The sequence below is a fragment of the Elephantulus edwardii genome, unplaced genomic scaffold (assembly GCF_000299155.1).
Source record: "Elephantulus edwardii isolate Elephantulus edwardi_28Jun2011 unplaced genomic scaffold, EleEdw1.0 scaffold00493, whole genome shotgun sequence".
Taxonomy (NCBI): domain Eukaryota; kingdom Metazoa; phylum Chordata; class Mammalia; order Macroscelidea; family Macroscelididae; genus Elephantulus; species Elephantulus edwardii.
Genome location: NW_006400243.1, coordinates 58,382 through 70,721, shown reverse-complemented (window position 1 = coordinate 70,721; position 12,340 = coordinate 58,382). Strand labels below are relative to the sequence as shown.

The following is a 12,340-nucleotide window of genomic DNA, read 5'->3' as shown; positions in this document are numbered from 1 at the left end:
CTAATTGAGTCTCTGTCTTTTTTCCCCAATCGATTAAACATTCAAAAGCAATAAGGCATACATGAGAAATACTGTGTTTTCAGACTACCACAATAAAACAATTATAAGGAAATTAATCCAGTTAACTTTTTAATCTCTCAATGTCTATAAAGGTTAATTTACCCTATACTGTAGCCTGTTAAGTGTGCAATAGATTACTAAAAAGTTTGAAATAAAACAGGGTATTCATTTGACACTCTGGAAGGCAGTTTGGTGTTTCCTCAAAAAGCTGAACATAGAAATTCCATATGACCCTGCTATTCCACTGCTTTGAACACACCCTGAGAAAGTTAGAACTGAGACATAAATGGAGATTTGTATGCCAGTGTTCACAGTAGTGTTATTTATCATAGCAAGAACGTGGAAACAGCTCAAATGTCCAACCACATTTGAATCCATTGAGAAATTATGGTACATTCACATGATGGACTACTACACAGCATGCAGGAGAAGTGATTTTGAAATCACTGCCTATCTGGGAAGGGACTGGATAGTATTATGCTAAGTAACTGACCCCATCCCATAGGACAAATACTGTATAAGACCATCGTCATAAAAATAGGAAGATAACTAGTAAAATGTGTATGAGGATCAAAAGGTTGGAGGGGAAGAGCAGAGGAGGCTGAGAATGGGCAGGGGGTGGGTAAACATAGGGTCACACAATTTGATGGGTGGAGGGTGGGGTGGGTAAAGGAAATGGGGACGATCCACTATGAAGAACAATATATACAAACATTGTAAGTAAACCAGTATAAAATAAAAATTTAATTAAAAAAAACCCAAAACACAACAACTGGGTATCCATTTGAAGAAAAACAACAACAACAACAACAAAAAACCCCACACCTTATATAAGACACTAACTCAAATCTATCAAAGATATAAATATAGAACCTAAAGTAATACATAAAATTTTGATAATACATCAAAGAAAAAAGAAGAAAAAACCTTAGGAGTGCAAATTTATGATGTAAATAGACTATCAGTTATACCAAAAAGACAAATAGCAGAAAGTAAATGAATAAAGTTGTAACTTCTAAAAATTAATTCTTGTGTGTATCAAAAGACTTCTTCAATAGAATTGAAAGAGAACCTACAGGTTACAAAAATGTATTTGGAGAGGATATATCATACAAGGGACTCATCTCTAAATTTATGAGAAGTTTAAACACTTAAGCAACCAAAAGACAATGCAATTTTAAAAACAAGACATTCACAAAACCAATAAGCACTCATTAGCCAAAAGAAAGATGCAAATTAAAACAACAATAAAATACCATCTTGTCCCAAAAATAATATCAAAGTTCAAAAAGACAGAAAACAGCAAATGCTGATGAAGGGGTGGAGAGACTGGAATTCAAACACTCTGTTGATAGGACTATAACATGGTGTAACTTCTGTGGAAACATGGTACTGTGCTTCCATTAAGAGTTGGAAATAGAAACACCATTTGATCCAGCAATCCTACTAGTAGACGTATGTCACAAAGAAAAAGAGGCTGAAACAAAAACGTGTATGTGCATCCATGTCCATTGCAGAATTATTTACAATAGCAAGGAGATAAAACAACCTAAAAGTCTGTAAACAGATGAATGGATAAATAAACTATAGTATATACTAAGCAATGTTAAAGAGTAATAAGGAATACTATGCAGGAAAGAGCCCAGATGTCCAACCACAGTCAAATGGATTGAGAAATTATAGTATAGTCATACATTGGAATACTACACAACACACAGGAGCAATAATTTTGAATTTGCAAATTATTACCTAACTTGAGAGGGACTGGAGAACATTATGCTGAGTGAACTAACTCAGTCCCACAAAGACAAATATTGGATAAAACCATTATTGTAGAATGAGTATGAAGATCCAAGGAGGGGTTTGGAAGCAGAGGGGTGAATTTGCGTGTGTGTGGGGGGATTAATCATGGGATTGTACAATTTGATGGGTCGGGGTGAGGGAAATTGGAAGAATCTGGTATGAAAAACAATGTATTTAAATTTTATAAATAAACTAGTATAAATAAAAAGAAATACATTTAAAAAAGAATATTATGTAATGGTAGAGCTCTGTTGACCCAGCAGGTAAGGAGCTGTGCTCCCAGTGCAGAGGATGCAGTTTGAATCCACTGGATGTTTCATGGGTGGAAGAGGGGCAATCTCTTCCTGTGCAATTTACAGCCTCTGAAAACCTGCAGGTCAACTATGAGTTGGTTCCAACACAAAGGCAATACTAAGGAATAATGAAGAATTTGAGAACTTTTGACTATCATGAACCAGGAGAATAGTATGCTGAGTAAAATAAACTAGACACAACAGGACAAATACTATATGTGTCCCTTATCATTAAAAAAATCTAGGGAAAGTGTACTAATAGAATAAAATATTTTTTAATGATTACTAGGAATGGGAGGTGAGGAGAAGAGGCAGAAAAATTAGTAATTATTTGGGAGAAGGAAAAAAAAAATCTGCATGTGTATATTTTACCGCCATGGTCTTCACAATAACATGCTATGCAGCACATAGATGGACAATGACTAGGGATGATAGAAGGAGAATTGATGTCTTTGAGCTGTGGTGCTGGAGAAGAGTATTGAATATACCATGGACTGCTAGGAGAACAAATAGGTTTGTCCTGGAGAGTGTGGAGCCAGGCTGCTCCTTGGAGGCAAGGATTCTGAAGCTTCATCTGACATACTTTGGATATGTTGCAAGGAGGGATCAGTCCTTGGAGAGGGACGTCATGCTTGGGAGGGTGGAGGGACAGAGCAGAAGAGGAAGGCCCTCAATGAGATGGATCGATTCAGTGATTGGGTTAATGGGGGTAGGTGTGTCAGAGACAATAAGGTTGGCTCAGGATAGAGCAGGATTCACAGCTCTTGTACATCTGGTCACTATGAGTCACAGGTGACTTCATGGCACATAACAACAACAACAACAACAACAACAGCAACAACAACAACAACAACATATCATATGCATTAATAATAATGATTTTAGTAACAACTAGCATTCACTGGGAACCTGCTATGTACCAATCACTATTTTAAGTACTTTAAAAACATTGGCGATACTTGTTTATTAACACGGCCCTCATACTTAGAGAGCTCACATGAGACAGTGCTATGCAAGGTTGTGAATTGTATCATAAATATGTTCAGATACACACATTCAAATATTCAGCCATCTGCTTCCTCGCCCCTGCATCTATGTGCAAAATTGAAATATGAAAGCCCAACCCCCCCCGAAGTAAGGCAACTCTTAGAGATTAAAACACTTTTTAAAAAAAAAAAAATAGGAAAAAAGGAGAAAAATGGAGTTCTGGTGGCCTAGTGGCAAGAAGCTGCATTGCAATCCCAGAGGTACCAGTTCGAATCCACCAGATGCTCTGCTGGAGAAGGAAGGGCTATCGCCTCCTGTACTAGTCAGATCCAATTTGATGGCACACACACAATATAATAATAACATTTAAAAAGAGACTTGTTAATACAATTAGTATTCAAATATGCATACCAACAATGAAAGTCAAAGATGAGGAAAATGGAAAAAAGAAGAAAAGTGTGAAATATTGTGATAATTGCTGCGCTTGACACAGACATATGAAATGAGCACACACTGTTGGAGAAATGACACCAAAAGACTTGCTCATCACAGAGGGCGCAAACCTTCAATTAGTAAAATTAGCAATACTTTTGAAGGACAATAAAATGATGTGCAGTAAAGTGATGTACACCTGTAATGACTTAGTCAAACATGAATTTACTTTCTTGGGGGGAGAAAAAAAATTGTATTAAGTATTAGCCAGCTAGACTCAGTTCATTTGATCCCAAATTTGTCGGCAACATCCAAAGCATCATAGTGAGAAAATTGAATATAGGCCTCTTCTCTCCATCAGGCCTAATCAAGGTGCTGACCTTGGTCACATCAATGTCACAGAGCTTCTTTACTGCTTGTTTGATTTGGTGCTTGTTGGCCTTGACACCCACAATGAACACAAGTGTGTTGTTATCTTCTATCTTCTTCATGGCTGACTCTGTGGTCAGGGGAAATTTGATGATGGCATAGTGGTCAAGCTTGTTTCTCCTGGGGGCGCTCTTCCAGGGGTATTTGGTCTGCCTTCAGAGTCTCAGTGTCTTAGGCCACTAGAAGGTGGGTGATGTGCGGATCTTTGTGTGTGTGGCTGTGGATGCCCTTCAGGACTGCCTTCTTGGTCTTCAACACATTTGCTTTGGCTTAAGTTTTGGGAGGGTTAGGGGCTTCCTCCCCTTCAGTGCTGGCTTCGAAGAAAGGATCCAAACATGCATTTTCAAGATGAAAAATCACCTCTGAGGAAGAGATTACCATTTCTCTTTTAATGAGTAAACTATGTAGGCTTAAAGTCAAGTTTAAATGAATTGGGCTGAAGTCATTGAAAGGTCCTCTGTGATGTGTGTAAAGAGGTACACTGCTAACCCAATGGTGGTTCCTCTCTGATGGTTTGGATCCACAAGGGGCTCCTTAGAAGAAAGAAAGGCAATCTTCTGCTTGATTTATTGCCTTGAAGACATGTTTAAAGGTCATCCATGAGTTGGCTCCAATTTACAGCAGTGAGTGAGTGAAATTTATTTGTGGTTAGTCCTTTATGAGAATATTAGTAGCTAAAATGACAAATTAGTGCTTACTGAAATTTTTCAAATGTCTTCTGTAAGTTATGACCATTAATTACCTTTCCTCTACCATCCAGCTGTCCATTGATGAGGAGAGCTGTTCTAAGCTTTTGTACTTTTACCTGACTTCTACAAATAAACAAACTAGTACATTATCACCATTGTAATTCATATCTTTCTAAAAACCACCACTCTCTTTTTCCCATTTCTATTTCAACATCCCATTCCTCCATTAGATTTCCACTCCAACCACAATTCACTATCTCTCAGCTGTATTTACTTTGAAGAACTTCGGGATATTCACCAGACTACGTGCAAAGGAGGAAACTCATATCCTTTGCAGCAGAAGAAAGGTATTGTCACTATACTCAGACAGTATGTTGTTGTTGTTAAGTGCCATCAAGTTGCAGGCAATTCATAGTGACACTATGAAGGAGAATCCTTGACACTTGGGTGCCTTTCATCCTGTCTCCAGGCTCATAGGGTTTCTGGAGGCAAGCTATTATGGAAGTGGATGCCACTCCTCCTTTTAAGCTTGTTTTAATTGGGAAGCTCTACCCCACTCTCTGTCTGCATTGGGTAGCCAACCATTAACGCATTTGACACATCCGTGTCACAGTGTTGAGCCTCACTGCAACCACAAGTGACCGCGGTATGGCAACCTGTACACCAGGGCTATATGAATAGAGGAATGTCAGACAGTATACTAAGTGAAAATAAAGAATTGACACTTTTCCAGAGATATTTGTTTAACTGTATGTTTGTTTTATTTCTATCTGAAAATTGGTTAATGTAGCTATTAACAAGTTACAATAAGATGACACTGCCTTGGAGGTAAATCGGTAGTAGGTGAAATGAGATGACATCAGGAATAAAGTTTAAGGAGATTGTAGCCCTGACTGTGGACTGAATTCAGACAGCCAATCTCCAGAACTGAACGAAAATAAGTCTGTCTTGAAAGCCATCTACTCGGCAGTATTTTGTTAAGTCAGCCCTAGGAATCTAAGGCACTGAGTGTCTTTAGTTAAATCTTTCTTCTTACCATTTGTTACTTCAAGAGAATGACATCCTCCTTCTAATCCCAACAAAAAGAGTAAGCCAACAGTGAGGAATGGTTTGGGGAAGAGATTATGCCCCAACTCATCTTTAATCCTAGCTCTGGTGGTCTAGTGGTAGGAAAATGCACTGCAATCCTGAAGGCATGTGGTTCAAATCCACCAGCTGCTCTGCGGGAGAAGGCTGTGCAATCTCCTTGCATTGGATTAGCTGCCTCTGAAAACCCACTAGAAGGTCGGTTTCAACCTAATGATACTCTACAACAACAACAACCACCATTGGCCTAGAGGTAAAAAATTGTGTTACCAATCCAATGGCACGCAGTTGGAACCCACCAGCTGCTTTGTGAAAGAAAGTTAAACAATCTCCTTCTCTGCCATTTGCAGCCTATGAAAACCCACTAGAGCATCAGCTATGAGTTGGTTCCGACTCAACTTCACACAACAACCACAACATTCCTCCTTTTGGACAATAAATAAGGAAAGTCAAAGAAGAATTGGTGCCTTTGAGTTGCAGTGTTGAAGAATACTGACTAAACCATGGATTTACAAAAGAATAAACAAATCTGTCTTGAAGGAAGGATACCCAGAGTGTTTCTTAAAGGCAAGGAAGGTGAACCTTTATCTCATATACTTTGGGCATGGGTCAGGAGACCATGCGGGCATATGTCAGGGAGGGTCATTCCTTGGAAAAAGACATCGTGCTAGAGAAGGGGAGAGTTGGAGAAAGAGAAGAACACTCTCAACAAGACAGACTGACACAGTTACTACAACGATGCACTTAACCATGACAGAGATTGTAAGGATGACTCAGGACAGGGCAAGGTCCAGATGTGCTGTTCATAGGATCACTATGAGTTACAGCGGACTCAGTGGCATCTAACAAGTCCCTTCCTTCTCTCCCACTCCTCTCTAAGTTTATATTGATGAATTCAGGAAACAAAAGGCTTTACAGTGAAAGCAACCTCCTGACCTGGAATATGGGAAGATCTGCCCCCATGATCCCACTGACCTCTGCAGTTGATGCTGGAAAGGATTTAGACCACAGGACATGCTGGGTGGGGTGAACTCCAAAGAGCAGGAATTCACTCTTAGATTGGACATTGTTAGAAAATGGAGACAATGATCGTTATGATTGTTGTTGTTATTAGGTGCCCTTAAGTCGAGTAGCACTCATAGGACCCCATGAACAACAGACCTGAACTCTGCCCTACCCTGTGCCGTCCTCATCACCTCTGACACATTTGAGCCCATTGTCGTAGTCCCTGCATCAATATACCTCGAGAGTCTTCCTCTCTTTCACTGACCCTCCTCCTTTCTGGCATTGTCTTCTATGATAGAATATCCCAACAGGTCTTATCTGTAGGGAAGGGAGTCCAGGACAGAGATGATTTTTTTTAAAATTTTTTATTATTATTTTATGTGTGTGTGTGTGTGTGTGTGTGTGTGTGTGTGTACCGTCAAATCGGATCTGACTGGTACAGGAGGAGATTGTCCCTCCTTTTCCCAGCAGAGCATCTGATGGATTTGAACTGTGCGCCTCTGGGATTGCAGTGCAGTTTCTTGCCACTAGGCCACCAGAGCTCCCCTCAGAGATGAATTTTTATTGGTAAAGAAGCGGCAGGTTTTCAGTTTGATGGGGAAAGATTATGTTTGGTATTCTGCAAGTGATCCATTGACCTTGTATCTATCTGTGCTTAGATGAAATTATTTTGTCTCATGTCAACATGGTTTCAGAGTGACCTTGTCTCACACTGGTGTCCTGAGAGCTTGTTTATATCTGATTAGGATAAAAAGTGGCCCAGCATTGTGCGGAGGGCCAGTTTCCAAATGCCAGAGGCTGCTGCCTCTCCTCCTTTGCTGAACTCTCTCCCATGACTTCTTGTTATTGTTGTTGTTACGTGCCATCGAGTCGCTTGCGACTCATAGCAACCTTGTGCAGAAGAGCCCTAAACGCCGTTCAATCCTGTGCCAACCTTGTCGTCTCAAACACATTCATTCCCACCACTCCACTCACAGAATCGATCCATCTCATTGAGGGTCTTCCTCTCCTTCACCACCCCTCCACTCTCTCAAACATGATGTCCCTCTCCAAGGACCAGTCTCTCCTTGCAACATGCCCAAAATATGTCACACGAAGCTTCAGAATCTTGACTCCAAGGAGGGACCCTGAATTAGCTGAACCCCTGAGAGGTTATTTGACTTGCTGTGTTTACCCAGCTGCTGAACGCACATCCTGAGTCCAGGCAGCCCATAAGGCTTTCCTTCTTCTCTCACCCGTGAGAAGCAGAAACAACCTAGGAAGAACACACTGCTTAAGCTTGGACATGTTAACCTCTCCCCTGGCTCTTATCAGGGACCATGGTGGCACAGTCATTAAGGGCTCAACTGCTTACTGAAAGGTTGTGGTTCAGGGAATTCAACACCTTTGGGTTGGTGGGATGGATCCCTCCATACTGATTTCCATTTGAATGGTGTACACCCACCAAGTGGAAGGTAATAGTTGTAAAGCATGGGGTCCAGGCAGTGAGACCTGGCAGAGTTCAGAATGTCTCTGCCTCTGGAATGGCAAATTGTGTAGAGACAGAAATGACAAAGTGGTCTCCACTATCAAGGAACCTCAGGGCTTGCCACATTATCCTTCAGCGACAGCCTCTTTGGAATTCTTGAGCATGTCCATAAAAGACTGATTTTGAGATGGGAGCAGAGGGGTGAGGATGTGTAGGGGTGAAATCAAAGAGTTGCACAGTCTGGTGGGTGAAGGGAGAGGGTAAAGGAAGTGGGAAAGATCTGGTGGGGACCCGAAAAGACAGGGTAATGGTGGGCATAGTCCAATGGTGACTAATTTTATAAAACATAATGAATGAGAACGACTGTACGAAACACAATGTGAATGAAGAATAGTGTGAAACACAATGTATACAAACTTTGTAGGCAAATCAATATAAAAGAATTTTTTAAAAAAAGATTGATTTCCCCCTAAGAAAGTCCACAGAGCATGACTGAACAACTTATATAGAGACAAGGATTTCAGGTCAAAAGTTGAGCCCAGGGTCCTGATAAATGGAGAGAACACTCGAAAATCCAAATCAAAGCATCTCTAAGGCCTCATCCGAACAACGCCTACAGGACAGCATTAGAATGTTCTAGAGAAAGAGGGCAAAATCGACATTTCTTTCCACTGAATGCAGCATGTAAAAGGGATCCACAAAATCCCCTTACTCACCAGCAGGCCCCCTTTTGTGTGGTTCTTGCCAACGCAGCAGCCGCCCTGCTATATAGACCCGGGGCTGAGGCCGCCAGCCACACTGAACTGCATCCCTGTCGAGCAGCCATGGGAAAGGTGAGCCCGGCGCACAGGAGTGCGAGGCCGAGGAAGTGCCTCCAGGGCTTTCCAACATTTACAGCCTTGGAAGCCAAGGCAGCGTTTCTACTGTGTCCTATGCTGTGGAGAGGAGTCAGAATTGACTCAACGGCATTTAAAATATATGTACATATATAAGGTTTAAATGCATTGCCCTAAAGGCGAAACTTTGGTGGCATAGTCTTTGGGAGTTGCACTGTTATCCCAAAGACAGCGGCTCTCTGGTGGTTCGAATCCACCAGTAGTTGCACTGGGCAATCTCTGCTCACAGAATTTACCACCTCTGAAAATTCACCCGCTGGAGGATCAGCTATGAATCACTTCCAACTCCAGGGCAATGAGGCTGAGTTTGAAAGGCTCCATGAATAAGAACCGAGTTGCTGACAAAAAGGTGGCCAGTTTGAACCCACCCAGCAGCTTCTCAGGAGAAATGCATTGCAATGTAGTCCCATGAAGCAGAGTTCCTCCCATCTGTCTCTGTGGATAGGGAATTGATTCTTGGCAACAACAACTGCTGGTGGTTGGTGGCTTCTGTTTTTCTTTTTGTGTGCAAGAAGGTCTGTTGAAAACAAAGGATAGTTTGGAATGATTTTTGCCTTGCAGATCACCTTCTACGAGGACCGGGGCTTCCAGGGCCGCTGCTACGAGTGCAGCAGCGACTGCCCCAATCTGCAGACCTACTTCAGCCGCTGCAACTCCATCCGCGTGGACAGCGGCTGCTGGATGCTCTATGAGCGCCCCAACTACCAGGGCCACCAGTACTTCCTGCGCCGGGGCGACTACCCTGACTACCAGCAGTGGATGGGCTTCAGCGACTCCGTGCGCTCCTGCTGTCTCATTCCCCACGTGAGTGTGGCTTTCATTCATTCATTCGAGTTCTCTCTGTGCGCCCGCAGCTCAGGGTCAGAGGGCGTTAGAGTCTGGGCAAGAGCAGAATCAGGCGCAAAACCAGGAGGGAGGCTAAACGAGAACTCATGGGAAGGAGGAGGCAATTTCATCTTTAATTTTGCTACCATATCATAATGGCACCTAAAATAAGACTTGTAAAGGAGAAGAAGGCAGTATTTCTCACCATTTTTTTCTATAGTAAAGGAATAGATCATGAATAAATGATATAGGTTCCACCGTGTGCTGATTAAGCACTGAGAACCTCTATTAATATAAAGACGTTTTAATGGTGGGGTAGTAGGTGGAGCCCACTGGCTATATTTGGGCACACTCTCTCTTTAAAGCGTTATATCGCTTCAGAAACCCAGTGGATATTCGCTGAGTTGGAACAGACTCTAAGGCAATGTTTGGTTTGTCTTTTTTAAAAACTATTGTTCTAAAATCAATGAAAATCCAAGTTCTCTATAAACTTTCATTAAAATCGCAAGTTGGTTTTTTTGTTTGTTTGTTTGTTTGTATGTGTACCATCAAATCACATCTGACTGGTACAGGAGGAGATTGTCCCTCCTTCTCCACCAAAAGAGCTCCCTTTAAAATCGCAATTAAAAAAAAAATACTTTTCTTAATATTTAGTCTGTGGTAACACAGACTATAGGGATTTGCACTGCGAAACCAAAGGCCACATCTCTCCGGGGGTTCAAATCCACCAGTGGCTCCTTGGTAGAAAGATGCACTGTGATTTAAAACCCCCCTGGAGGGTCATCTAGGATGGTCTGCTAGAAGTCAGCTTCCATCCAACTACAATGAGTCAGTGAGAGACTCACAACTCAAAGACGGACTACTCAAAGGTCGTGTTTAGTTCCGTTCTGATTCCAAATGACTAGATCCATTTTCTACCAACATGTGTGACTTTTAAAGTCCTATTTTAGTAGCAAATTTATGCACTAGTACAAATGTGGTCTGTTTGCTTAGTCTTGTGTAGGTAAGACCTCGGATGAGATGAATTGATATAGTAACTGGGGCATTGGGGGTTGGTGTGTTGGAATTAGTGAGACTGGCTCAGGACAGGGCAGGGTTCAGAGCTGCTGTACATAGGGTCACTATGGGTCGACACAACGGCACATAACAACAACAACAATCCTATTGAAAAATATTAATCAACTAAATTATTCTATTTCCCCCCAAACAGAGGTTTGAGTTAGCAAAGAGACTTAGGAATCAAGTTTTTGTTAGATTTAAATCAAAGGTCAACCCTTTCACAAATTCCATCTCCTAGAAAAGAAACAGAATGTTATTAAAGGATGTGTTAACTGGTAGTAAGAAACACATCCATCACTGAATTGTTCATGCAGAACTGGTTGACTCTGAGATAAGCTCTGCTGTGAATAATAGTCATAAAAATAGAAATTATTAGGGCGTTGTGGTGGCCTAGTGGCAAGACTGCACTGCAATTCCAGAGGTACTCGGTTCGAATCCACCAGATGCTCTGCTGGAGATGGCGGGGCAATCTTCTCCTGTACCAGTCAGATCCGATTTAACGGTGCACACACACAAAATAATAATTTTTAAAATATGGAAATTACAGAAAGAAAGAAATCGAGTCACACATAGCACTCACAGAGATCTCAGACTCTGCATGGTCACACTGACCAACTTCCCCCTTCTTAGTCTGTGTGGTGTGATCGGACCAAGACTGGAAGAGGCTCATTTGTTTTCTCTCTGTGGCCCAGCAGACAGCCTCTCACAGGATGCGGCTCTACGAGAGAGACGACCAGAAAGGTGTCATGATGGAGCTGAGCGAGGACTGCTCCTGCCTGCAAGACCGCTTCCACCTGGACGAGATCCGCTCTGTCCACGTGCTGGAGGGCTGCTGGGTCCTCTACGAGATGCCCAACTACCGCGGGCGGCAGTACCTGCTGAGGCCGCGCGAGTACAGGCGCTACCAGGACTGGGGGGCCATGGACGCCAAGGCTGGTTCTTTGAGGAGGGTGGTAGACTTATACTAACATAGGTTAACAATACTGTTTTCTCGTTTTGGAATCTAATAAAGTATTTAGTCTGTATTGTCGGCAACCCCTGGCTTCTGGTTTTCTATTACGTGTGCAAGTGGATTCCTCCTTGAAGTTGAAGGGCGAATGGGGGGCTGAGGGCTGTTTGATGAGCAGATGAGTCTTGGTACGGTTCTGAGGTGTGAATGGGCCATCATATAGCCTGTCACAGAAAGAAGACCTGAGTCTCAGGGGAACAATGATTAAACACTAGTCTAGTAACCAAAGGTGTGCTTGTGGAACCTATCAGCCACCTTCTGGGAGAAAGACACGTCAAACAGCTTCTGGAAAGACTCAC

General features: G+C 42.2%; 1 protein-coding gene across 2 annotated transcripts; it reads left to right on the top strand.

Annotated features, from left to right (window-relative positions):
- The first annotated feature begins 9,076 nt into the window (after nucleotides 1-9,076).
- CRYGC (crystallin, gamma C) lies at nucleotides 9,077-12,000 on the top strand. 2 transcript variants are annotated; one of them, XM_006903003.1, is made up of 3 exons: nucleotides 9,077-9,085; nucleotides 9,710-9,952; nucleotides 11,728-12,000. In XM_006903003.1, exons 1-3 carry the CDS (start codon nucleotides 9,077-9,079, stop codon nucleotides 11,998-12,000), a joined length of 525 nt encoding a protein of 174 aa, XP_006903065.1. The 2 variants fall into 2 exon arrangements, with proteins under 2 accessions (XP_006903065.1, XP_006903064.1); XM_006903002.1 differs by having other exon boundaries at nucleotides 11,725-12,000.
- The last annotated feature ends 340 nt before the right edge of the window (nucleotides 12,001-12,340 follow it).